This window comes from Clarias gariepinus, chromosome 19, assembly GCF_024256425.1.
Source record: "Clarias gariepinus isolate MV-2021 ecotype Netherlands chromosome 19, CGAR_prim_01v2, whole genome shotgun sequence".
Classification (NCBI taxonomy): Eukaryota; Metazoa; Chordata; class Actinopteri; order Siluriformes; family Clariidae; genus Clarias; species Clarias gariepinus.
The window spans coordinates 4,564,402-4,592,361 of NC_071118.1; the positions used below are offsets into that span (position 1 = coordinate 4,564,402).

The window sequence follows — 27,960 nt, forward strand, 5'->3', positions numbered from 1 at the left end:
GGACTTTTATGTATTCATGACATTTAATAGAGATTGACAATCAAATACTATAAAAACAAAGACTGAGTCAAACTGTTGTTGAGAAAATGTATACTAAATAGCTAACGGTTATCTTTTGTGTTTGTGTTTCAGGAACTCCAGTAAGTACCCGTATATTTGTGGACACACATTGCAGAGTACATGTATGTAAATCAGACTCACATCACAATTCTAGCTAACAGACATAACATCGGCTATAGACAAGGTAAGAGTGAAAGGAATGCAGTAAAGAGTGTGGATCCATGGAAATTATAATTTTAAATCAACTGCAGTTGCATGCTCTGCATATTTTACTGGCATTGACGATGTCGTGGTCCAGCTCCAAGAGTCTGAGCTGCCAAAAAATTTAAAGTGTTTTCACACACACAGAGTGGATGCTGGATTTTATTTATTTATTTTCTCATTTATTTAATGCAAGTCTGCATAAAATGTAATCTAGACTTATATGTAAAGTACGTATTTGCTTATGAAGACACACACACAATGAAAAAGTAACTTCCAAAGGAACAGCAGCGGTCCGCACGGTCAGACTACTGTATATAGATGAGTTTTACAGGGTCACTTGACTTATACGTTCAAGTCAAACCGGGATTTGCTATGACATTTCTTATGAATGAAGACGTAAATCAGATCAATCAGATGGACATTTACAGAAAACTTCGAGCACAGTAAGGTGATGAGACTCTAACTGTGGAAAAGTTTTAAAGAAGGCTGTATGTCTGAGAATGGCGATCTCGTCCGAGGTGGCTCAGAGCCCCCTGCAGTCTTTCCCACGAACTTTCAGCGAGTGGAACGTTTAATCCATGAAAATTGACAAATCACTTGTCACCAACTTGCGGCATCTGTTTGTGGGAACACAATCATTCACAAACATCACTTGCACAATAAAGGAACTTTATATACAGGGGATTATATAGGAAAATAAATGGAGTTGTTACTCTCATAACAATCGAAAGTCCCGGTTTGACTTGAACACCCCTTGTATTTTTGCATAACCGTCACTCCAGCAGCACACATACAACGTGCTTCATGGTGCTCAGATTTTCCACACATGCTTTAACTTTCCTAGATAACGACATCAGTTAAATATAAAATGTAAAGCTTTAACATTTGCTGGAAGGAGTTTTAGAGATGTTAATTATACTTACAGGCAGATGGAAGAGATTTAAATTATGCATTCCATGTTTTTCGCTTTTTACTACAGGACACACACCATCTTTAAATACAGGAGATTAGTCCATGCATGTGCAGCTTCACTTTGTTTTCTCCTCAGAGACAGTAGTGGGATTGTGTGCATATTCCAGATTTAATGTCCTTTTATTTTCTTTCTTCCTTAACAGGGAACTCCAGGGCGAGATGGATACCCGGTAAATATTTTTCTAATTCTCATCAGCGGATAACTGCTTTGCAGACTGGGAATTTAATGAAAATATTAGACTCATCCAACTTTAAATAATACAGAGCGCCACCTACTGGATTTTTTTATCTTCTTTTTTCTTTCTATTTTTTTTCTACATTATATTAAGAAATAGACATTATTCTTGTGGCAAGAATTAATGAATATAATACAAAACTTTGATTTAATTTCCTGTTTCTGAACTTCTCTTAACATCTCTTGTAACCTCAAGTACACGAACATCAACAAAATGTTTTACATCGTCTTATTCCGACTGAAGATTATTCGCATGCTTTTAAAGCAAACTAGAAAAAAATATGTGTTCAGAGCTTACACACAACCAGACCAAAAACACTTGAAACAAGAACTACTATATTATATATAGTACTTATAGTATAATACTATATATATTATATTGAAGTTTCAGAATACACCATCCTCCTCTGTATATGAATACTGAACAAAAGTCTCTGGACTTACAACACCATATGTCCACGCCTTTACTGGAACACAGGAGTTAGTTGACTACTGCATGTGCAACTTATTTTAGCGGTCCCCGCACTGCAATAATGCAAACACGCAACTGTATGAAGTCGGTCCAAGTACAACAATTGAGCTGGTCCAGACTGTTGTCTGAACTGTACTGCCATATGTGGTCTTAGTAATCCTCTCTGCCAGAGCTATCTCAAAACAAGATATCTACTGATCTTTCTTATTCTTAACCTGCGTATCTGTATCTCTTGACCCTTTCTATCTTGTGTGTCTTCATCTTGCATGCCTGTCTTGGATTTGGAAAGTAAACACTGGAGGGTTTTGGGTTGGGTTTTTTTCTTTATTCTTTTGAGGCACCAAGTCTGTGGTAATGCGGGTCACATGGACGCTTTTAGAATTTCTTTCTTTTCACAGCATGAACGGGTACAGTATGGTTATCATTCGTCTTAAAACAGTGACCATTTAAATAAGAAAACCATGGGCTTGTTATCCTGTAGGGGCATTTATTTATTTATTTATGTATTTATGCATGGTTTGGGGATGCTTGTCCTCTTAGACAAAAGGGTCATCGCAAATTGCTCCATTATAGTTTTAGAGACTTGTATTTCTACAATATACAGTATGTACATGTACAATATATGCCGCTCATGGTGGCCTAACACCTTATTAAGACACGCTATATCGGGTTTTCCTTTAATTCAGTCAGTCACACGTATGTTAAATTGCTGACAGGAAAGAGTCACCGAGGGGTATTTCAGCACCTCCTGTGGAGTGGACAGCGACCTCTTTGCCCTGCAGCATGAGCCTGAGTCTGAATTTAAGGAACGAGGCTTTAAGGATCGAATTTCTTAATCTGGATGATACCTGTTGTACTGTATGTGCTGTAACATACATCTTATAGGCAAAAGTCTTTGGACACCTGGTCATCAGACCTACATGTTCTCTTAGGAAAAAAAAAAAACATTCCAGATTTATTCCCCTTTTTTTGAAAACCTTTCTCCAGATGTTGGAGCATGGTTGTTTGGGTTTACGCTTTTAGCCAAAAGAAGCTTAGTGATGATGAGTGTGGAGATCTGAGGTGCATTAAATGTTTTCCGGTTCATCCTAAAGGTGTTGAGATCAGGCTTCACTTTGTGCACATGGTCAGTGTTATGCCGGAACGGGTTTGAGTCCTTCCAACTTGGTGGAACAGTTTGGGAAAGAACCACATTTGCATATTGTGGGCAAGAAACCCTGCTCTCCCTTAAGACCAATACTCTTAGACATATCTTATTTCTTTATCAATTGCAGTATATTAATAATAAAGAACAAATGTAACATACGTTTTGCCCAAATGTGAAATATTCAGAATGTAAAATACGAATAATAACTTCAAAAATGCTATGCATTCTAAAATAAAATCCAAATCTTGTGCATTTTAAGCTCTTATGGCTTCTCTCTTTCTTATTCAGGGGCCTCTGGGTGTGGATGGGAAGCCTGTAAGTTCACCATACAGGTCACAGTATACATAGAATATAACTCATACAGTAGTGCATGCATTGTAAGGCATTTAATATTCTTTTGTTAGTCGTCTTATCTAGCTCTTACTTTTTTTCCGACTCTGATATATTAGGTTTATAAAATGCTTAGATATATTTTGTTAAACTATCCAGGCATTTTAAGTACATTTAATAATTTTTTAATTTTATTTTATAATGTTTTGGTAGTGAATATGATGTAAGACATTTTTGTTGTTGTTGTTGTTCTTGTTGTTGTTGTTGTTGTTAATGATGATGTTGCCTTTGTTTACAGGGTCTTGCTGGTCCTAAAGGTAGTCAGGTATGTTTTCAGATTTCTATCAGTCTTTTTAAAAGGACAACTTTGCTTATGGGTACAGTATGTAATAATTTAGCTATAATTTAATAAATTTTTATGAACCACTATATAAACTATATTACTATATAAACTAGTAGATATTTATATGAAGAATTAAATTTATCACTACTGTACTATGTGTTGCAAATTCAGAGTAGAGTGTACTTTGTACTTTACACTGATTTTCCAGTGATCACTAAGAGTCCATTAGGAAGTGGCAGAACCACATGAAATGTCTTGAATGTCTGAGAAACATAAGCCCTATAGAGTTATCTATCTGTAGGGAAGAGTTGAGGCCGTCTACTAATTGAATTCAAGTTCAAGAGCAGCAGACATTGACCATTAACTATCAAATGCTATAACGATAAGAAACGATTTATCTTTTTTTTTTTTTTTACATTTGTCTTTTCTTCTGCTAGGGGATGCCAGGGCCAAAAGGAGATAAGGTACGTATAGTAAGCTTCAGAGCATTGAGTGTGATATCAGTAAGGTTTTAGGCTAATACTGTATAAACCAGTCTTTAGATATGGCAGCCATTTCGCAAGCACAGCTTCGGGACGTTTTGCAAAACAGATTACACAACACTGCGGAGTGTTTATGTCAGATACATTTGCACCTAAGTAAAATCTAACCTTTATCTCCACAGGGTGATCAGGGAGACGTGGGGCCCAGGGTGAGTACTAATCATCAACCACTAAACTAATGCCCTGAAGCACTAGTGAGCTCACACACACCAGGTTTTTTTTTTTTTTGCAGAACATTTACATGGCAGTGTAGCTCGTAGCATTAGTGTACACCAATTACTCTGATAATGCACATTAAATTCACATAAACAAAAAGACTATTTAATTCCTGCCAATTTTATATCATTTTTACCAAATCAAAAAGCATAACGTCTAAATGCTTTTTAAACTGCTGCTTATGCTGCTTCACATGACACTCTTATACACTGTAAGGAAAGAGCTGTCTGCCCTCTTCTGCATACATAAGCTCATGGACACCTATGATTGGTTAATGCCTCACTGACTTACACAAACAAGTGTTAACTATCAATTTCTCACACACAGATAGCAGGTTATAAAGTGGCCATCTGCATCTATGCAAAAAGATTTAAACGCACAAATCTATAAACGCAGTGGCTCTTCCAGGTAGCTTAGGATACTCCTTGGGTGTATTTTTTCCCTAGATGTTTTATATGTTCTTCCATATTAAACTTTTATTAGTAGGGAGGGAAATCTCTAGGTGCTGCTTTGATTTGTATTGCAATTCTGTAAGTATCATGATTTAAAAAATATTCCGATTCGATATAAAGATTTAGATTCCATTACAATAAACAAAAGACATAGCAAATTATTTGTCCATACTATACTATACTGGCAGGACACTTTGCTGTCTGCCAATGGGTGCACCACCTGTGCAATGTTTTACCACCTCAAAGAGAAAGATAAATTAATTATTTCCTTTTTTATACCGCTTATTCTGTACATTATCACTGGGGGCCTGAAGCATATCCCAGGAGACTAAGGTCAAGGGGCAGGGTACACCCTGGACAGGGTGCCAATCCATTGCAGGACACACACACACACACAAATGGCGAATTTGGGAACGCCAGTTAACCTAATCTGCATGTCTTTGGACTGTGGAAGGAAACCAAGCAAGCCACGAAGCAGAGGAAGAACACTCCACATGCACAGACCCAAGGCATATCAAACGCTCGTCCCTGGAGGTGCGAGGCCACAGTGCTAACCAGTACGCCATTGTGCCGCCAGGGAAACGTCTGTAAATTAACAAAATATTTTGAAAAAAAGTTCCATTATAAAGAGTGAACACCAAAGAGTCATAAGATTAACTGAATCGAATCCTTCCCCCTTTTTTCTACTTATTAGTAGCATATAAAAAAAATAACCAGTTTCTCTTATTCAGGATTTTGCCTTTGGATGTCCTAGATTAAAAAAAAAAAAAAATTTCTTGCTCATGGTGTCCAATTACTACATCTCATTACAGTTTGCATTGTCAATCCTTTTATTTGATATTGCAATTATTATTAAAATACAGCAAAGATGTGTATACACAATGTTTATACAAAAAGTCCACGACTTAAGAACATTTGAGTTACAAATTTCCAAAGATACTAACAGACCGCAGTTCTATGAACATTCATAGATACGAACAAATCACAGAAGTAGTTCACGCATATTGTACAAAAACCAGACACCGCAGTGCACCAGGTAGCAATATTTACAATTATATACAATATTTTTAGTGTGTAATTCAATGTATAAAATGTCTTAAGTCTGTTGTTTGTGTGTGTGTGTGTGTGTGGGGGGGGGGGGGGGGGGGGGGGCGGGGGTGCAGAAGAACTGAGTCGGCCTCACCGGTTTCAATTAATCAGTCATTCCGGGAGCACGATGATAGAAAATGTCTGTCCTGTAAAGCTGTTTTAATGGTGAATAATCCTAATTCGGGGAAAATCCTCAAGAAAACAGAGTTCACAGTCCAATACAGTGGAAAACAGCTCTGAGACAAAATGGCATCTGGGATTCCCCTTTGCGATTTTAATGCGCAGAGATATCACTGTCATATTTCACTGTGAGATTGATTTGCTTAGGCATGGTTACGGGGTTTGGCCACATGATGGCAGTGGAAGGCATCAGAGGTTTAATCAAGTTGATTGGTATTCTTTACATTGTATATTTGTGTCAAAGGCGCATAAGACTCACTTTGTCGCACCTTAGAACAATTAATTATTAATTATTAACATTAATAAGTCATACTAAGTATGCAAGCAAAAACACTACTACCAACACAGGCTAAAAAGACAGTCTGATTTCTACGTGTCCTAGTGCTCTATGATCTCATTATAATAGTGTGTTAGTCATGTGTTCCGACATCCAGTCATGCCTGTGTAATATTTGAAGATCTGTGATCTATGGAATCCGTTAATTCTCCTGGTAGAGGGTTACGTTTAGACCTAGAAGCAGATCCAAGCTGTTTCCATCCAGATGGCTTGTACTGCATGTGGGATGATGGTGACCCATGACCTCTACGTTTTCCCCATCAGTCATGAGAAGTTTCTCAACACCTTCGCTCATTGTATAGTTTATATAGAAAAAATGAGGATAAACGAACTTGTACGGCTTTGCAGACAAAAGACAAAGTTCTCCCCCAACATTCCTATTTTTATTTTTTTTTGATTCCCAGTTGGCGTCATTATTTCATTATAGATATTGTAATATAAAGAGCTGCAGCACCAAAAGCCACTGTTATTTTGGGAAAGAAAGTCAACTTCTCCTGGGAAAATGCTGCCTTTTCCTGAACCCCTTGCCATCCGTGCTAACCGCAACACTAAATAGAAACCTTGTGCTCCAATGAAAGGTAATCATATCCAGAAGCGCATGGTATCTGAAACAATAGTGTAATCAGGATGTCCATAAGAGTCTACTTGTAATTTGTTGGCTAGGAACGAAGTCAAAGTAAATTACCTCAACATTAAGAGGCATAAAGATCACCGCCGTTCAACACAAACATGGAGTCATCTAGTTCTCGTGTGTGTTCTAACGATGACCTCATGCTATCTGTTATCCTTCTGTAAATCTCTCTTTTCTATGTTCCCTTTTTCTCTTCATGTCCCTTTGTCACTTCACTCCTGGTTTTCTTTTCTGTTCTCCAGGGCCCTCCAGCACACGCTGCCTCTGCTGGCCTGCTCAGTAATCAGATTCTTACAGTCAAGGTTTGTTCCTCGATAAGCTGCTCTTCCTCTTCATTTATGGCCGTTCCTAACATTGTTTCTAAATATCTGACTCTTTTGCTTTTTTTTTTGACTCTTCTGTCTTCTATTCTGCATGTGAATGAAAAGTTGAATCATAGAAATTTTTCCGCTTTTTTTTTTTTTTGCTGAGATCTTGCACCTACTGTACACTAACAGATTTTTTTTTTCTCAAAGTGGTTCACTGATTCTGTCCTACCCTATTCTTCTTCTTCTTCTTCTCACACTGTTACTCTATTTCTTGTCTTTCTTCACGCCCTTGCTGACAGATGGTCTTTCCTCACTAAGCTCATGGCTTCCTCACAGGTCAGAGTTGACCACCAGACATTCTGAAGGTAGAGCAAAAACATCCCGCATGTCTCAGCTCCTTCCCTCAAACTCTTATCGCTCTCATCACCTTAATCATCATCATCATCATCATCATTTCTCTTTCTTACTTTCTTCTCCTTAGCATCCACTTATACGTTCACTGACATATGGCCTATGTGTCCTTGACCTTGACCCCGTAATTAGCTCCTATAGAAGTCTGGACTGTTAAGTCATGACTGTTTTGAATTACAGCGAGCAAAACCAAGAGAGAGAGCGAGAGAGGTATATATGCTTGGCGTGGTTAAATGCTTTGTTTACAGACATGACAAGAAAAAAAACATGCCACTCCAACCACAGCTAATGAAATCAACCAAAATAGGGTTTTCTCATTTTGACAACATAATATGCTGAAATGGGAGTATTTTACATGAAACCGCAGCCTGGAATTCTTTTCTCTTAGATGACAGTGCAGTTCGCCAGCAGCCTCTGTTTCTCAGCAAGGCTTTGGAAAAACGGCCCACTCATCTCGCCACGTGCCTTTCAAACCAGCCAATTTTTCAGGCCTGGCCAATGGCTGACAAAAGCTTTGTTATGTATTGTATTGTGAAACAAATATGAAACATAAATTACTTGTGGGTGGCAAAAAACAGCCATGTAACATCTAGGCATGAAGTTGAAACAAAAGGATATTATGTAGGAATTTTGGTAAATGAAGATTCATACTTATAATTTTTATTTTTTTATCTGGTCTCGGTTTCTCTTCCTATGTGTGTACAGGGTGATCAGGGTCAGGCTGGGCCTCCAGGTCCCCCAGGGCCTCCTGGACCATCTGGCCCTAGAGGGCCCCCAGGAAACATGGGCACAGACGGACCCCAGGGCCACCCAGGAGAGCCGGTAGGAGAGCGAATGTGGCACATATACATTCATACGCACATTCATTTCGTGTCATGTGATGAGCTCATGCTTCATATCAGCCTACATGACTCAGACACATCTGGCAGAATACCTTTTTCTTTGTTCACCAGGTGTTCTCTAGCTCTTCACACGGTGACAGCAGTTAACCCAATGTTCATGCTTGGGATCAAATTTATTTTAATCGTAGACATACTGGGGCAGAGCGCAGGGGTAATGAGGTTCAAGCGCATTCCTCAGAATCAATCTAGTGTCTGACACGCTGCTTGTAGAGTTGCAAGTGTTTTTCGACTCCTGGTACTATTTTTCTTATGTGACCCATAGATACATCATAGACTTAGAGATTTATTAGAGAGGACAGAAATTGACTGTTCCACACAGTCCTCATCTGTTTAATATGGATCTCACGTAGTCTCATCCTCAGACACTCCACACATGAGTTTTGTACGTGTTTCTGGCAGAAAGCTTCATCATCCTTGATAGACTCTGCGGATGTCTGCGTATTTAAAACCTAGTATACAGTGAAAAAAAGATATTGTTTTAAACTGTCACAAATAATTTAAAGCAAACCTTCAGAAGAATTCAATCGTATTTATGTTATTTTTAAAGACTTTTGTTTGAAGGCGGTAGATAATGTTTGCCAAAATGGCTCTCAACCAGGCATCACTAAGTTACAGTTATAGTTTTGTCTAGACACCGATGCTTTACTGATAAATGAGAATAATTAATATACCAGTAATCTTATGTTTTTTTTTCCCTCGAGGTGTGTCATTCAGTGAGATAGGTTAGAGTGTATAGACAGAGCGTGTGGAGGAAACAGAAATGAAAGCGCAACACAGCAGGGCTTACTCCAAGAAAAGGAAAGTAGACTATGAAAACTGAACATTCAAAGATGAACGGACAGATCAATGTATGTTTATTTTTCCTGCGGAAAGTTTAAAACCAATTTGTCTTATATGTTCCGAAATCGTGGAATACAGGCATGACAGGTGGGGCGCAATGAACGGGAGGGAATTAGTGGAAAATAATAGGAAAGTACCTATTCTAATTCATGCTTTTCTTTATTGATAATAAAGATCGGACACTCAAACAAAACAATCACACGCAGAGAAATGGATCATTAATACAAGTAAATTAAAATAACATCAGAGAAAAAGTGGAACCATAGTGCAACAATAACGGTTTAACGTCGGCTTGTTAATTGCTGAGGAACAATATATAAGGAAACATTCGGTATTATATATGTAATTTCATTTATTCCAATGTGTATGCTGATGTTTCTGTATTTTATCAGGCAGTACTAGTCTGGCATTTCTAGTTTCCAGTGTGGAAACAAAGTTGTTTTTTGATCCTTCAGGCACTGAACAGAAGGGAAGATCAATATCGTTCTACGCTTTTTGTTGATGTGCGGCATTTTGCAATGTTCCCTAAATCACTCGTTGCGCCCTAGAGAATAATGGTGTTTATGCTTTTAAACATGTATTATTTAAGGCGGATGTAGCCTAAAGACAATGTAGAGTGGAAATATATCTGGGTATCTTATTCGCGGGTTTATTTACGCAGCTATTGAATTCGGAGATGCGAATATCAAACTAACTTTACCGCCGTCACAAACCGGTGTTATTTGCTAAAATCCCCCCCTTGCCACGGATTGCCCAAACCCATCACCCCCCCCCCCCCCCCCAACACATACACACGTAATCTCGATCAATTATTATATTAGGACATGCATTCAAAGGTCTTTTATTATCAAATATATTATTACTATTATAATTAACCCTAGGCACGTGACAGCCGTCGAGACGATTAATACAAATCCCCCAAAATGACTATTTTATGGCACATTTATTTACAGGGGTTTGTCAATGTACAAATAACAAATTATTAATCACAAATTATACTAAATAAATATTGTTTGTGGTGAAAAATTATAGGAAACGATTTTTATTATAAAATAAGCAACATAAAAATATACATGTGGTATATAAAAATATATATATCATTTATATATTTTTCCCCCATACAACATTTTTTATATTGCTTATTTTATAATTAAATTCGTTTGTTATTATTTGTAATTTGTAAACCATAAATCTATGAATTTATGTTCTAATATATTATTTGAAAGAGATTATGTAGGGGAGGCAATCCGTGGCAGGAGGGGCATTTTAGAGCATAACACCGGGTCAGTAGCGTACTGTATGTAGTGAGTATAATAACGTCAATAGATACATTTGTTACATGGACCACAAAAAAGCAGGTGATTCAGCATCCTCAGCCTAATCAACCAAAAAGCCTATGATGAAGCCTATGTTGCGCTTGGATTCATGGTGGTGATGGTGAGGGCAGAGGAGAGACCTCTGTGTGTTTTGTGTCTTAAACCGCTGGCAGCAGACAGCATGAGACCCAACAAAGTAGGAAGACACTTAAAGACAACACACCCCAGTCACGTTAATAAGCCACTCGACTTCTTTGAAAGAAAGCTCTAGATAAGTGACGAAGTAAGCCTGTTATAACAATTGCACGTGTATTTTATCTGTTTTGAACTTGGTGTTATTTGATCTTATTGGTTTAGAAATTGATATTTCAATAAATAGTACACTTGGCCGTTTTCGTTATCATTTTGTTGACAAGTGGGGCTTGAAAATTCGCCCACCCCCTTAAGTGGGGAATGACAGAAAATGTTTGAGAACCACTGACATAGTTCATGACTATAGTCCAGTAAAAGCTATAAGTCTGGCCATTGAGATAAGACATCAAGCATTAAGAGATTGTTGTTCTACTTCTCGATCCCATTTTAAACTCTTTATCAGCTCAACACGATCTGAGGTACAAATTTCCTCATTTTTCATCGACAAACCTGTTTTCCTCATTATCTCTAACACTTGCTAACTGTTTTCTCCCCATAACCTGAGCACATGTGTTGGGCTCATTTGCTCAAATGGCATTTCCTGTTGTTGTCATGCGAATTGTAAATGTGTTTTTCCTCGGTTGCATAAAACTACCTCATTAAAAGCTTAAGGCCTGATGCCAAGGATCCGGCCTTTTCACCCAGTCCACAACGCAAGCCCTGGGTCTCCAAAAGGCATTGGCTTAAACAATACATTGTGCTGTGTCTACTTATAATAAATAAAAGCATAAGGGACGTTTGTTGAGTCCCAACATGGCCTCCTCCTCGTCACATCTTGAATTTAATCAAATGTGCATGTTTCTTTAACAACTGCTTTCACTGCTTTACCCAAATATGTTCATGCTCACACCATTGGATGTATTGCTGTTATTCCACCTAAACATTACTGACACTTTAGCAAACACACCCTGCTTCACAATGCTCAATTTTCTCAAACATGTTTTCATAGCCTTCATGTACAGTTACAGACCAGTGAAGTTGGCTTTGTGCCAGAGGGGAAATTAATTAAACTTGTAAAAAGATCGGTAACATAAATAATGTATTTATTACAGAAGGCTTTCATCTATGGAACATTAGTTCTATCAGCTGTAGAATTCGATTATTTTCTCCTTTTCCTTCAAAGCAGGCAGTGCCGTTCAGGCTTAATTCTGTTGTTTACACGTTTCTCTTTTATATACAAGTTCCCTATTACAGACTGAATTACTCTTAACTATTTACAGACAGAACACACAGCACAAAACAAACCTAATGGTCTTTTTTTTTTTCTTTTGAGTTGTGGTTTCAAGCTCTGGTCATGAGTTGCGTAAGATGTGAAGTGTCCATGCAGATCGAGTTCAGTCTCAGAGTGCAGTACTACTTATGTGATTTATGTGAAGTTGTTAAAGAGAGCCATCTAGTGGATAATGTTTATAACCACACCATCACACTTTTTAAATGAATTGATGCACTAATATCAGATCTCTTTTTTAACAGGGTCTTCCTGGGAAGGATGGGAATGAGGTTGGTATTTCAGGTTTCGATTGTTTCAGTGTTGCGTCAAATACATAGCATGAAAACACTTTTTTCTTTGATTAAATTGTTTGTTTTTGACTGTGGATCTCCTCCCACTTTAAAAGGGTCCAAGAGGACCATCTGGTATGAAGGTAAGTCATTTATTACAACTGATTTTAATTACAGGTAGCCCCCGACTTACGAACATTCGAGTTACGAATTTCTGCAGATATGAACAGACCGCTTTTCTACCTCCCGGTTTAGTCATAGAAGTAGCTCGTGTATTGTACAAAAAATAGACATTGCAGTGCACCAGATACCAATATTTGCAATTATATACAATATTTTCAGTGTGTATCTTCAAGTCTGGTATATTTTATGTGTGTGCCTGTGTGGGTGTGGGAGAAATGAGTTGGCCTCAACGAATTAGTCCGGGAGCATGATGATAGAAAATGTCTGTCTTGAAAAGCTCTCCTGATGGTGAATAATCCTAATTTCAGAAAATCCTCAACAAAACAGAGTTCACAGTCCAATACAGTGGAAAACAGCTCTGGAAAAAAATGGTGCCTGGGATTCCCCACTCAAAATTAAAGGCGCAAAGACACAATGTTACATTTGTGGAAGATTAATTTCCTTAGGCATGATTGTGATTTTTGGCCACATGACGGCAGCGTTGGAAAAAAGGACAGATTAGGCCAAGTGGATTGGTATGCTTTATATTGTACAGTATATTCGTGTCGTAGGCATACTCTATAAGACTCATTTTGTTGCACTTAAGAACAAATCAGACTTACGAACATGCTCCCAGAACGGAACTTATTCGTAAGTCGGGGACTACCTGTATTACATTGGCACAATTGTTAAATTGTTGTTGTTAAATCTGCTATTTCTGACACAGGGTGATGTTGGAGAGCCTGGATCAACGGGACTTCAGGGTCCTCCAGGGCTAAAGGTATGCTGTCAAACCTTACCTACTGTAGAATCAATTAAAAGAACATTTATTGACTATAATATTCACCAAAGCCTGTACCAAATGTAGGTCCAAGTTTTAAATTTTTGTTTTCGTATTATATGCTTAAGCTTTGCCTTTTTGTTTTTATCTCATTGTTACTCTGCAGGGAGAACAAGGTGAGCCAGGTAATGAAGGGAAAAGAGGTGCGGATGGACCACCAGGCATAAAGGTACCACTGTGATAAAGAACATATAAAGTGAATCAGATAACATTTGTAGCATGGAGCAGCTCGTATTGAAAAACAAACTCCTTTTACAGGGGGATAAAGGGGATGCTGGTGATCCAGGACTCCAGGTAAGAGGGGTGTGTCCTCAATCAATGGATCTAATGAATTTATCTCACTGTAGCGCAATCATATAATGTGCTGTATATGTTTTCTCATCGTTCTTATTCTTCTTGCTTTGCTGGGGTGAAGGGTGCTCCAGGAGTCTCAGAGAACTTTGACCTGTCTGAAAGATTACAGGTGCAGGTGGGATTTCTCAGGTCATTATAATATTAAAACCATGTTAATTTGTAGTAGTGTTAAATTCACATTCCACTGAGCCGAATTTTTTTCTGAATTTAGACCGATGCAATTTTCTCATGACCTCTGGAGCTCGGTACAGGACGGTAACGGCTGCTTACAGCCTCTTTAGGGCTCCGTATGAATTCTGACATGTTCATCAGCATCGCTAATGTCGGGAGAAAAATTTAAGCATGTTCAAAAATTTCGGCTGCCCCCTCCCAAAATTAACACCCGTTAATGCTTTAGTATTAATTCATAAGCGCCGTTATCGACTCATCATTGATTTTTAAGCACATTAGGAAGCCCGTATTGAAACAATATTATGTAAATAATATGTCCTTATTGGTCGTGTCTAAAAGTGCTGTAGAGTTGTTTCCATGTCCTTTTATTTTGCTTAAATCGTTAACGGCTCGATGTGGGTTCACTCCACTTAAAACCGAATTGGTACCGACCACAACAACTTTAGAGCCGATTTCAAATCGAGAGACGCCGGGAGAGGTCTGTAGCAAATTCGGCTAAGTGGCACGAGGGCTTTAAATAAAATCAGCTGATTTTCCGACCTAATTTATATTTCGTTCTTTTCCTACAGGGCCCACCTGGCCCACCTGGGCCTCCTGGAGAGCAAGGAGTGAAGGTGAGAATATTCCTCATGATTTGCACTTTGTCCTCAATCAGTATGAAAAGATGAAAGTAAGAAAACTGTACATCTGCATATCACAGTTTTTGTATACTATACAACAAGAGGAATGCTTATTTCTACATTTGTATACAATGTGTACACCACTATGTCAGATAATAGAAAATCTTTTCACATGCTAGTTCATGCCGTTAAAATGACCCCGGTGCAATTAATGCGCTTTAACCACCTTTATGACCTTTGAAACAGGGAGAGATGGGCTCTCCTGGGATTCCTGGACCTGAAGGCAGACAGGTAGTGTAAATCATATATAACGTGTATTGTAGCATATCTTATCTGCGACATATGTTTAATCACTTTAATCACATTAGACCTTGTGACTTTGTAAATTACTTTGTGTCTTGACCCGGTCATCCACCACTTTTTTTTTTTACAGGGTTTTAAAGGAGAAAGGGGGGAAAGAGGAGAACCTGGAGTGACAGGAGATAAGGGAGAGAGCGGAGAGAAGGGAGAGATCGGTCAGCCTGGGCCAGTGGTGAGTGTGATGTGGAGTGTATAAGAGAAAATGAAAATGAAAAAAAAAAGATTCTGTACTGATTAAAGATTGCTGGTTTATTTCAGGGAGCTGGTGGGCAGAAAGGAGAGAAGGGAGACTCCAGAATTGAGGACAATCTGGTGTGTTATATTTATGAGTATTCATTTACTATATAATCTTGCTTTTTTCTAATTAAAACTAGAAAACGTGCACCTCCTTCCACCTACTTCACCTAAATGTAAGCTATTATTGTAGATACTATTGCAGCATTTTAATTGTTATGTCAATGTCAAAAATCTTCTTTCAGGCTCAGATGATCGCATTGCCAGGCCCTCCAGGGCCTCCAGGACCACCTGGCCCTCAAGGAATTATGGTAAATATATATCAGAGATTTTTCTTTGTGTTTTCAGATACAAGTAGTAACCAAATTACAAACGAGTTCTGTTCAAGGAGCATGTTTGTAAGTCAGAATTGTTCTTAAATCCGACAAAGTGAATCTTATACGCCTTTGACACGAATATACAATATAAAGCATACCAATCCACTTAACTAAATCTCTGTCTCGTTTCCCACATTGCCAACATGTGGCCAAAAACTATAACCATGCCTAAGAAAATTATTCTCACAGTGACATGTCTTTGCGCCTTTAAATCTACGCCATTTTGTCAGAGCTGTTTTCCACTGTATTGGACTGTGAACTTTCCTAAATTATGAATTTCCTAATTTTCCTAAATTAGGATTAGTCACCCTCAGGACAGCTGGACAGTTTTCTATCATGGTGCTTCCAGACTAATTCACTGAAACCAGTGATGCCAACATATTTCTCCTGCACCCCCCACCCACACACATACAACATACAGGACTTTAGACATTTTATACTTTACATTCACTGCAATGTCTATTTTTTGTACAATCCATGTGAGCTACTCACGTGATTTGTTTGCATCTACGAATGTTCGTAGAACCACGGTCCATTCGTATCTGTGGAAATTCATAACTCGAATGTCCATTAACCGGTGACTTCCTGTATAATTATCACTTAGCAAATTCCCAGTGTTGATTTAACACTTTTACTTAAACTGAGTTTATTTCAGTTCAGCTGGACCTATATAAACACTGTAGAGAATGTGAATTAAACACTTCTATCTTTTTCTGTATAAAACTTGTTTAACACCATAATTTTATATCCTTTATTCTCAGGGCTATCATGGAATACCTGGCCAAAAGGTACAGTGAAATAGCAGGTTGAAAAAAATATTTTCCAGGATTTTTTTTTATTTGTTTTTGATTTATTGGTAAACATTTTTTTACTCAGGGAGAGCCAGGTGAGGCGATAAAAGGAGAAAAGGGGGATGTCGGAGAAAAAGGTCCACAAGGGCCACGGGTGAGCCATGTTTTTCACACTACAACGTTTATACAGTAGATGATAAATGATAACTGTCCAGGAGAGAACCAATGCATAGGGACATCTTTAAATAAGTGTCTTTTGTGAACCGTAATACTCTGTGTTTAGGGTCTTCAAGGTTATTCTGGCTCAGATGGATTGGTCGGTCTACCAGGTGCAAAAGGTGAAAAGGTCAGTGTCTTCCAAAAGCAATAATTGACTCAAATTTTATTTTGGGTATTGACTTTGGAAAACGTTGTTCTTATTGCTTTAAAAATGGATATTATTTTGTTCTAACAGGGAAAACACGGTGAACCTGGTTTAGATGTGAGTACCCTTTGGAGACTATCAAATACTGTAGCATTTTATAGCTAATATTAAATAGGATTATACAGCTATTATTAAAAGTGTGTGTTTAAGTCAATCAGTACTTTTGATTGTGCAAAATAAAATAAAAAATATGGTTAAAAGAGTAAGAACTTTCTCTATATAATCCCCTGCTACACTATTGCACTTATCACAGCATTTAATTGTACATGGATACCATCAAGGTAGAAAGTTTTTTCACACCAGAGCCCATTTTGCATCATTCAAATGTTTTACTGCCCCCAAGTGTCTCATCACCGTACAGTGCTTGAAGTCTTCTGTAAACATTAAATGATTTTACGCCTTCATTCACGAAAAATTTCCCAAAAAGTCCCAGTTTGACTTAAACACTCCTTGTATGTAGTATTATAGTTTATATTGAGATAAGGTCTTACTGAGCTTATGTCTCCCCAAACAGGGTTTCCCAGGTCTTCGAGGAGAGAAGGGTGATAAGGGAGAACGGGGAGAAAAGGTCAAAAAGAGACACTGTCCCTGTTTATTTCAGGACGTCATGACATCATGTGTGATGGTATAATAGTTTGTATCATTATATAACACTTCCTTCAATGTCTTTCAGGGTGAAAGAGGCTTGCTGGGAAAAAGGGGTCTAAAAGGAGAGAAAGGGGAGCAGGGACCCCCAGGTCTGGATCAGCCTTGTCCTGTGGTAGGTCATGCATCTTTACCTGCACTGTGAAAACTAGATGGTACATGATCAGTCATACTTTTGTACTTCAGTGGTCTTACCAGATTTGTATTTCTTTCCACATTGTAAAACGATGCTAAAGCTAAAGAGATGTGTCTGCTACTTATACTCTGTAAAGTCTTTGCAACAACTCCAATTAAATGCGCTGTTAATTGATTATTGTGATTAGTAGCTCTAAATAAACTTCTCTGCAGCAGAGGTCTTGGTCTTGCTTTCCTAGCATGGTCTTCATGAGAGCCAACGCTAGTGCTTGATGGTTTTTGCGAATGCAAAACCTTTGTGTTTTAAATAACTGACGTATACTGTATGTTGAACCACTGACCATATGTGTTATTTCATGCGGAACACTTGCAAACCGGGTTACTCGCAATCCGAGGTTCCACTGTATATTCCAAGCATACAAATAAGTACTGTAATAAGACAAACTAGATTTTCCAAACAGTGGTTATGAAAGTAACTTGTCATCTGTTTGATATTTCTCTGCCTAGGACCGGGATGGACTCCCAATACCAGGGTGCTGGCATAAGGTTTGAACGTTACAACTTGAACTTTTTTAAAGAGTGATGTTTTGTTTCAGAATGATGCATTAACCTTTGCCCTCTCTCTCTCTCTCTCTCTCTCGCAGTGATGACAAACCTGAAGCTTTGGAATCTGTACATATTGATATATATATTTAAAGCTAACTTTTCTTTTTTTTACTCTTATCTTCTCTTTCATTTTATATGTTCTATTTAATATACCGAGATGTGTTTTAAAAATCTACTTCGAACACCATGTGGACTTTCTATCTTACTGCTTTTATTCGAAGGACTAAAATGAAGAGAGTCTATCTGTGGATTGCACACGGACTCGTGGAATGAGAGAGAACTCTGATGCAAGTCTTGACCACGTGTTTGCATAAAAACACCAGAATAACCCCAGACCCATCTAACAGACTGTGTAGCCTGACACAAGTTCTGATTTAAACTTCCTTTTTAAAGCAGCCTTAAACATCCAGCTTGTCCATTTTTTTATCACGGTCGTTAAAATGATCAGGTTTATCAGCAAGAAATGAGCGCAATGGTGCACAATCGTGAAAACTACAGTATACTACCCAGAGGGAACCAGCGCAGTGTTAGCACATGGGAATTAACTCTTAAAATGCAGCTACATGGAGTGTTGACTTTGGCCTGGATGACCTCACAGGAAGAACTAATAATGTCAGAAAAGAATTAATCAAGTTTTTTTTTTTTTTTTACATCTACATGAATTTGGAAATGAATCTGTGATAAAGTCAAGGTTTGGACTACAAGATGAAACGATTAGAAGAAGTGGATAAGGGATTCAGCTTTCTGTTTACTGATTTTAAGGAACTATGCGGCATTCTCAAAGCTCATTCTTTGGGGTTCTGTGTAAATAATATGTATAGTTCTTATCCTACCTGTCTTTTAGTGTTTAGATAAGATTGTCCTACTGATATGCAGCATGTGTTTTATGTATTATTCTCAACTGTCCTTTAATACATGTGTACAGTTACAGTCATGCAGTATCGTAAGATTCTCAGCACCTCTGCAATTATTTTTTTTTTTGGATCAATTCTGATGTGTATGTTATAAAGATTGGATGTATTTTTCAGCTTGGCAGATGAATTGTTCTGTAGTTTGGTTAAAAGGCTCTATATTAAAACTGTAATCAATGTAATTTTATTACATTTAATTTTTGCAGCAATAGTTATAGTTACAATTAACTATAACTCTGGTACAATTAACATGGGAACACATCTGACAGAAATAAATGATACATTTATAGCTGGAACCTTTTTCCCTGGAGTTCTGTTGATTCAGGTGTTGCAGTTTGAAAGCTTGAAATGTTTTAACTTTAAACAAAAAAATCTTATCAGTTGTATTGAGTAGTGTTCTATGTTCTATAGGTATCAATAATCAGCTAACTTTATATGGCTATAACGTTATTACATAATAACATGTATCTCTACCGTGTCTGCTATTAATAACTTGGTATTTTTTGTGCAGAAGGATAAGGTTGGACAGAGTGATATATATATATATATATATATATATATATATTTCAACAATGATAATGATGTAAAATCGAAATAACTTTACAGATCTTCACTGTAAAGGGTTTAAACAATGTTGTCCATGCATGTTCAATTAACCATAATCAATTAATTAACATGCACCTGTGGAATGGTCGTTAAGACCTTAACAGCTTACAGAAAGTAGGCATTTAAGGTCACAGTTCTAAAAACGCAGGACACTAAAGAGACTTGTCTACCGACTGTGAAAAACACCCAAAGAAAGATGCCCAGGGTCCCTGCTCATCTGCGTGAACGTGCATTAGGCATGCTGCAGGGAGGCATGAGGACTGCTGATGTGGCTAGGGCAATAAATCGCCATGTCCACACTGTGAGACAGTGATAGAGCAACACACAATTCTGTCTGCAGATATACAAACACTTCTGTTTAAGCTCTTCTGTAAGTTGTTTCAGCACTGGGTACACCCTCAGACCACAAAACATGAGTCCATGCAATTTTTCTTTGCTCGCACAGCAGTGACGTAACACTCACACCTGCACAGCAATGACTGGGGACCTGTCAGTGGTCAAGTGCTCGCCCCATCATCCGGAGGTCGCCATTTGATTGGTGATGCTGTTGTAACAGGTTAGAAAAAGTTGCTTCCACTTGCTTGAATTTTTAGGTGTATAACCTTTTAATAACAATAAACCTGCACTCTCTTTTCATTGGCTGGTGCCACTTTGGAAATTGCTTCCGGTTAGGTCATTAATATTCATCAAGCAAGAAAAAAAAAAAAAAAAAGTGCTCTTTTTATATTTTGACGATGTATTTTTTTCTTTTTCTTTCTTGTTCAAAAATTATATTGCAATAGTTATTGTGCACCTGTCATTGCAGGACATTTTGAGAAAAATGCTGTGAAATTGACCACTACATTTAAATGTTTTTTTATCAGGTACATGTTCTATTATAGATCATTGTAATTTGCTGTATTTTATATTTACTGTTAAACATTCATTAATTTTCGCACCAAGCAAGAGAGTGGTTGTAATGGGACGTCTTGAGAAGAATGCTGTAAAATTGACCACTACATTTAATTGTTCATCAGAATTAAATATCCCACCCAAGGCGTGAAATGGTTTCAGTTGTCACAGTGATTAAACACACGCAGATTGGAGTCGTTACACTGTAACCTCTCGCAGCGGGAGGTCTAGAGAGAGATGATTGCCCGAGCTCTCTCAGAGGGAAGGGATGAGAGGTACTCAGTGCTTCCACATCATGGCTCTTTAGCCAATCAGGAGCGTCTGAGAGCTGGCGCAAGCGGAAGGAGCGGATAGCCCTGTTCTCCGAGTGTGTTACGCCGCTCCCAAAGGTGCGTGAGCGAGCGGTTCAAATGCGGTCGGCTGGCGTCACGCGGTTCGGAGGAAACACGTGATAGTCTTTGGTCTTACCGACTGAGAGGTAGTGGTAGCTGCAATGTGGGAGCCCCCTAGTGACCGGAAGGAATTGAACACGACTAAAAAAAATAAAAAAAAGTTTGTTATATGTGCTTTCACATGGCTGTGGTATTTCATGACTAACGTAGTTGCTTTCTGATTGTTTTTCTTAAAAAATATCAATAAACCTGACTTGAAATGTAATGAAGAAGCATTTTTGGGGGGATTGAGAATAATACTCGGATTAGAGTTACACATCCGTTGTTCAACAGACATGGAGAGAAGTACTGTGTAGAATTCTGAGTAGCTGAGTTTAACTTTTATCTTGGCCTAAAATATAATGGTATTCAGTTTTTACTTGGAGTTTGCCTTTTCCGTATTTTTGGCGCCGGAAATAAAAGTCACGTGGTCTCGATTTTTTTCCATCCCATGTCACGTAAGTAGTTTCTGTGAAGTAGACTGCACAGGGAGCAGGAAAGGGACCCTTTTTGATACACTGCGATCGGCAATCCATTGCTCTTCCTGTGATATCCCGGGTGTAAAGACCTGTTTGTTAGTTTTTTTGCTACCTGAATTTTTGCAGCCTGAATTTGTGTGGTTAAAAAAAATAATAAAGATTGTATTTTTAGCACTTTAAAATATTATTGAAGAGCAATTATTTTTGCATTGAATTTTTAAATACTTGACATTTTTATTTGAAATACACAAGCACCACAAACTGCAGCAGCAAGCATTGTACATGCTTGTAGGATTTTTTCCATTCAGATCAAATTGCAAAACAGAAAAATTCTAATTCAAATTTTATTGCAACAGATTTTTGTTCAGTTCATGTAATCTGACGTTATTTTGCTTTGTGGAAGTTTGGCACCGTTATACTTCCATACTCATCACTACACCATCAGGTTATTTGACCATGTCTAACACACATTGATGAGATGAAATAAAAAGAAACTTAACCTGAGAAAGGTTTAATGGAAAAGGGATTTATTAAAAGGTCAAACATGACGATCTCTACTAGTGATGGGAAGTTTGGATAATTTTAGTGTCTTGGTTTTTTGAATCTCGTTCATCAAAATAAATCAATCTTTTTTTTAAAGTCATTTAGTTCATTTCGTTGTTTTGACCAGAAATTAAATAAAATGTTACATTTTTAATAAACAGAGCCCCAATACAAATTTTGGTTATAGTTCCAGTAATGACAATATTACAGTACAGCCAAGGACATATTACTATAAACAGAATAAGCAGCTCACCTCTTATATCTTCTGGTCCAAATCATTTGTTTTTTGTCACGTGATTCCCATAGACGCTATGCAGTGAATTACACAGGAAACAAACGAATTACACATGAACGACTCGGAGTAGAAGTCTTATGAGAAGAAGAATCGCTCAATTCCGTTTCCTATGTACTACACTGCGTAGCATCTAAGGGAGTCACATGTTAAAAGAATGAACGATTCAGACAAAAGACTCAAAGGTAACTACTCATTTCTGTTTCCTGTACATAACCTACGGTTTTGCGGTGCTTTCCGCAAAAAAATTAACAAATCACTCTGAGACTATTCGTTTTGAGTCACATTAAAGACTCGTTCAAAAATAACAAATCGTTCATTAACGAACCATCACTAATCTGTACAGAGATTCTGATCCTGAGATGCTACTTGTTTTTTTTTCTTCCTCAAAAGTGCATATCTGAGAGCAATCTGTGGGAAAAAAAACATAAAAGTTAGACTAAACAGTTTAAAACCTGCACAGCTTCTTGTTTAGTCTGCAGCTGACACTTATACCTGTTTCTCCTAGAAGGAGCGTTTGCCTTTGGTCCGGACATTCTGGCTCTGCTTCATCAAGATGTTCTTCTTCTTCCTTTTCTCATTGTGGTAGTGTACGAGTTCAGCTTGTTCCTCTTCTTCAGAAGGTCCATCCTGTCTGTCCAGCCAGCCTGACACAACAGATTAGAAGACAAAGAATGGATATGTGTAACTTTTAATTTTCGGGACTTGAAGTGAGTGGGATATGAAGTGAGTGGGATATGAAGTGAGTGGGATATGAAGTGAGTGGTCAAGTGAGTGACTGAGGCAGTAACTGAATGCCTGACTGTGTGACTACTAAATTTTTTCAGTAACTGATTTAATGAGTGACCGTGATGGATTGACTGAGTAAGCAACTAACTGACTGAATAAATAAATGACTGACTAACCTGACTCTGTGACTGCCTGACTGAAGGATTTGCTGAGTGACTGACTTTGCAACTGACTGACTGAATGACAGACATAGCAGTGGATTGACTAAGCTACTGACTGACAGAGCAAAAGAGCGACAACAACGATACAATAAATGAGTGACTGGGCAATGGAGATATTAACTGACAAACTCAACGACACAGTGACTGACTGAGCAACAAAATGTTTGACTTACCAATGAACTGAGTAACTGAGCAACTAAGTAAAGACAGCAACTGACCGAGTTAAACAATGACTGAAAGACTGACTAAGCAATTGTCGGATTGAATTTGAAACTGTCTGAAAAACTAAGGCACAGATGATGATTGAGTGAATAAATGACTGACTAAAATGATTGACTTAGCAATCAACTGACGTCCATGACAACTGACACACAGTATGACTAAGTAAATAAATGACTGACTAACTGACTTTGGGTCTGACTGAGTGAATAACTGACTTAAGGACTTTGTAAGTGACTGAATGATAGACTGACTAAGAAAGAGGGTGACGATGCGTGTATAATGACTTCCCCGGAAGCTGAGCAAATAACTTACTGAGTGACTGAAACCATAAACTGACTTTGGAACTGACTGAACAAATGATTTAACAATAGACTGAGTGACTGAGCAAATAAGGACAGCTACTGACGGAGCAACCGAGTCATTGACTGACGTAGCGATGGACTCATTATCTGATTGATCAACCGAGTCAGTGAATACATGACCGACAGACCGAGTCCAACTGAGTGAATGTCTTAACTGACGGACTAAACCACTTACTTTCTTTAAGAAAACGCACAGCATGGTATAAACAGGTGAACTGTGAGAGATTTCTTTGTACCGTAGACAGCAGATTCACGCCTCAATCACGTCCCGTGACTTCATAAAGAGAAACACCTGGACAGGAGGGGTGCAATGATTCATCAATGTTATCGATTAACTCAAATTATCCACAATCTTTAAGCGTTAACCGATGGTTATATTTTATTGCTGCTGCTTTACTTTTCCTTGGTTATAGAGTGCATTTCATCAAGTTAATTAAAAAATTGTCTTTATTTTCTCATAGCTTGATTTACATCATCAAGCTAAATTTAAAAGCTGAGAGATAAATAAGAGCTACTGAGTAAATAACCAACTATTTCGGTCGTTAGTTACAGTCCTACTGCACAGCACTCTAATTAGTTTTTTGTTTTCTGTAATACGTCACCAGCAGCATCACTTAGAGTCTTGCAATAAAAATAATACTTCATGTTCTCTGAGATATAACCAACACCCATGATCTACATTTACGTTAAAGACGGGGAAAAATCTATTAAGTAAATTGTTGTTTTTTTTTTGGTGGTTCACTCCTCACTGACTTTTAAAAGCAATTTTTACATTTATAATAGATATGAACCGGTCAATCAGCCAAGGACCGGATTTGTCTGGTTTTCAGTTTGATTGGCCGTGACAGATGATCAGTCAATCAGCCTCGGATATAAACGATTCTGTACCAAGCGCAGAAGCTTCTGAGAGGTGCAACGGAAACGCATTTTTATGGTGTCACGTTATCAAAAATCGTGAGCGTTAAAGGCCTCCGATCTGCCTTCCCCCCCGCCCCCCACAAACTCTAAGTGAATAAGTCTCAAACCAACTCCTTACACACACACTCACACCAGTCTCAAATCGCACATGTTTGAAGCCCCACATGCCAACGCTTTAAAATTGTAGAAATTGTAACAAAATCGTGGGAGGAATGTAATATTGAATCAGGATCTTTATAAAATAGTGATATAAATCTAGAGAATCGACACAGCGGTACCGTGATAATATGCTATCAGGAGGTGATTGGTGATTCCTGTCATAGTTTATACCCTAACATGACACTAGATGTTTTACACATGTGCATCATGAGGGAAGATACTCATGACTCTGTGTCTTAACAAATATTTGGTACATATGATTGACAATTTTTTGTAAATAGTTCAGTCCCCCTTGTGTATGGAGACTTACTAGACACCTTGAAGAATCAAAATCCTTTATCTGCAATGAGCTGAATCTCTGACACAGCTGTAAACATCTGGCTTAAAGTGTACAACTCGTTTTGTCCCACCTCCTGTATAATCTTCAGGCTGATGGTCTGTGTTTAGCTCTCTAACTCACCTCCTCTGTGTAAGACTCTAAGTCCCGCTGAGCCCATAACACCAGCTTGCTATAAAAAGCAGCAAAGATGAATACCATGCTACTTCTGAGATAAAGGTGAGTTATCAAGGGAAGCCTGCAAGCAAAAAAAGGTTTATTCTGAAAAAATGTTTTAAGCATGTAAACGCACATCTGATCATATCAGTGTCTGTGTAACTTAAGTCAGAATCCCTAATAGAAACGACTTCAGTCAGATTAAAGAAATACTGCTCATGTTAACATAGCCGATGTACAGATATAATAATATATATTATATATATACACTCACCTAAAGGATTATTAGGAACACCATACTAATACGGTGTTTGACCCCCTTTTGCCTTCAAAACTGCTTTAATTCTATGTGGCATTGATTCAACAAGGTGCTGAAAGCATTCTTTAGAAATGTTGGCACATATTGATAATATAGCATCTTGCAGTTGATGGACATTTGTGGGATGCACATCCAGGGCACGAAGATCCACCACATCCCAACGATGCCCTATTGGGTTGAGATCTGGTGGGGGCCATTTTAGTACAGTGAACTCATTGTCATGTTGAAATGATTCGAGCTTTGTGACATGGTGCATTATCCTGCCGGAAGTAGCCATCAGAGGATGGGTACATGGTGGTCATAAAGGGATGGACGTGGTCAGAAACAATGTTCAGGTAGCTCATGGCATTTAAACGATGCCCAATTGGCACTAAGGGGCCTAAAGAGTGCCAAGAAAACCACACCATAACACCACCACCAGCCTGCACAGTGGTAACAAAGCATGATGGATCCATGTTCTCATTCTGTTCACGCCAAATTCTGACTCTATTATTTGAATGTCTCAACAGAAATCGAGACTCATCAGACCAGGCAACATTTTTCCAGTCTTCAGCTGTCCAATTTTGGTGAGCTCGTGCAAATTGTAGCCTCTTTTTCCTATTTGTAGTGGAGATGAGTGGTACCCGGTGGGGTCTTCTGCTGTTGTAGCCCATCCGCCTCAAGGTTGTGCGTGTTTTGGCTTCACAAATGCTCTGCTGCATACCTCGGTTGTAACGAGTGGTTATTTCAGTCAAAGTTGCTTTTATATCTGCTTGAATCAGTCGGCCCATTCTCCTCTGACCTCTAGCATCAACAGGGCATTTTAGCCCACAGCACTGCCGCATACTGGATGTTTTTCCCTTTTCACACCATTCTTTGTAAACCCTAGAAATGGTTGTGTGTGAAAATCCCAGTAACTGAGCAGATTGTGAAATACTCAGACCAGACCCTAACCAGACCCCTAAAGGTGTTCCTAATAATCCTTTAGGTGAGTGTATATATAATAATATATATTCTTTTTCACACTCACCTATGATCAACGGGAGGCCCGTCAGCAGCTGGAAACAGCTGTACAAGTGTGGTGACCTTCGACAGATGATTTGGAGGGAAGAAAAACTGCAGGACCGTACCACAGATGTGTGCTCTCAGCTCCCGTCTCCATGGCGATGGTCCTGCATCTAAATCAGAAATATGTTACAATTTGCTTTCAGTTTACAATCATTTTTAAATCTTAGCCATTCCCCCCCCCAAAAATGTATTGAAATATTTGAGTATATATAATTACTGTATTCACTCCCACTTGAATTTCTATTATACCTAACTGTTTGGTGGTTGTGAATACAACACATTTCCCCTTAACCTTTACATATTATAGCTTTAGACACTTCACTCACCTGTTTATCAAGTTTGTCCAAAAGCTCCTCCGCGCGACCTGGACAATTACACACGAGCGCAACAAAGCAAAGCAACACAAACACATACAGCGACCAATATGATGCAAGTTGACAAAGACAAAATAATTTCTTTCAAACTATATGACAATTCTAAAGGAACAATCTTTTCAAAATGGTCTTGCTAAACATCAGGAGGTGGGTTCAATTTGGTCCCGAACCTAAGCAAAACTTCTTAATGACAAAACTTTCCTGCAAGACTCCGCGCACAGAAAATATGGTACCTACATACAGACAAACTACAATTAAAAAAAAATCCCTCTTGTTCTAGACACTTTATATCCTTTATCAATGGCTCAAGAAACTTTTTATAACCATACTGCTTGGCATCTGCACTTTTACACAGGAGCGCTAGTTGAATTGAAGTGAGAAGTGATCAAAACCTGCCTGGTAAATTTAGAACAACTTAATATACTGCAGTTATCTTATGAAGTTTTCTAGAGATGCCTAGAGGGTCACAAACTTTAAAATTATCAGTGTATAATGCCAAACTGATTTATGTGTTTTGCTATTCCACTAGATTACTATCCTTGTAATACAACGTCTTAAAAAGATT

General features: G+C 38.2%; 1 protein-coding gene and 1 long non-coding RNA gene across 3 annotated transcripts in view; one reads left to right on the forward strand and one right to left on the reverse strand.

Annotated features, from left to right (window-relative positions):
* The window catches only part of LOC128507336 (collagen alpha-1(XXIII) chain), a 73,727-nt gene extending 55,308 nt beyond the window's left edge, over positions 1 to 18,419 (forward strand). Inside the window, exons 4-29 of the mRNA XM_053478134.1 lie at positions 133 to 140; positions 1,380 to 1,406; positions 3,379 to 3,405; positions 3,719 to 3,745; positions 4,201 to 4,227; positions 4,428 to 4,454; positions 7,452 to 7,511; positions 8,634 to 8,750; positions 12,652 to 12,678; positions 12,795 to 12,821; positions 13,568 to 13,621; positions 13,788 to 13,850; positions 13,940 to 13,975; positions 14,097 to 14,150; positions 14,776 to 14,820; positions 15,073 to 15,117; positions 15,260 to 15,358; positions 15,445 to 15,498; positions 15,666 to 15,731; positions 16,559 to 16,585; positions 16,674 to 16,742; positions 16,872 to 16,934; positions 17,043 to 17,069; positions 17,527 to 17,580; positions 17,686 to 17,772; positions 18,300 to 18,419. Of these exons, the coding sequence (XP_053334109.1) occupies positions 133 to 140; positions 1,380 to 1,406; positions 3,379 to 3,405; positions 3,719 to 3,745; positions 4,201 to 4,227; positions 4,428 to 4,454; positions 7,452 to 7,511; positions 8,634 to 8,750; positions 12,652 to 12,678; positions 12,795 to 12,821; positions 13,568 to 13,621; positions 13,788 to 13,850; positions 13,940 to 13,975; positions 14,097 to 14,150; positions 14,776 to 14,820; positions 15,073 to 15,117; positions 15,260 to 15,358; positions 15,445 to 15,498; positions 15,666 to 15,731; positions 16,559 to 16,585; positions 16,674 to 16,742; positions 16,872 to 16,934; positions 17,043 to 17,069; positions 17,527 to 17,580; positions 17,686 to 17,772; positions 18,300 to 18,344 (1,262 nt within the window). The 3' untranslated portion in view covers positions 18,345 to 18,419. The remainder of the gene's footprint in view (positions 1 to 132; positions 141 to 1,379; positions 1,407 to 3,378; positions 3,406 to 3,718; positions 3,746 to 4,200; positions 4,228 to 4,427; positions 4,455 to 7,451; positions 7,512 to 8,633; positions 8,751 to 12,651; positions 12,679 to 12,794; positions 12,822 to 13,567; positions 13,622 to 13,787; positions 13,851 to 13,939; positions 13,976 to 14,096; positions 14,151 to 14,775; positions 14,821 to 15,072; positions 15,118 to 15,259; positions 15,359 to 15,444; positions 15,499 to 15,665; positions 15,732 to 16,558; positions 16,586 to 16,673; positions 16,743 to 16,871; positions 16,935 to 17,042; positions 17,070 to 17,526; positions 17,581 to 17,685; positions 17,773 to 18,299) is intronic.
* Positions 18,420 to 22,727: 4,308 nt separating this feature from the next.
* On the reverse strand, positions 22,728 to 27,524 carry LOC128507340 (uncharacterized). Of its 2 annotated transcripts, XR_008355812.1 has the most exons (6): positions 27,348 to 27,524; positions 26,984 to 27,131; positions 25,623 to 25,737; positions 24,322 to 24,377; positions 23,047 to 23,198; positions 22,728 to 22,962 (listed from the first exon to the last, which is right to left on the reverse strand). It is a non-coding gene; the product is annotated as an uncharacterized LOC128507340 (long non-coding RNA). The 2 variants fall into 2 exon arrangements; XR_008355811.1 differs by having other exon boundaries at positions 22,728 to 23,198.
* Positions 27,525 to 27,960: the final 436 nt, after the last annotated feature.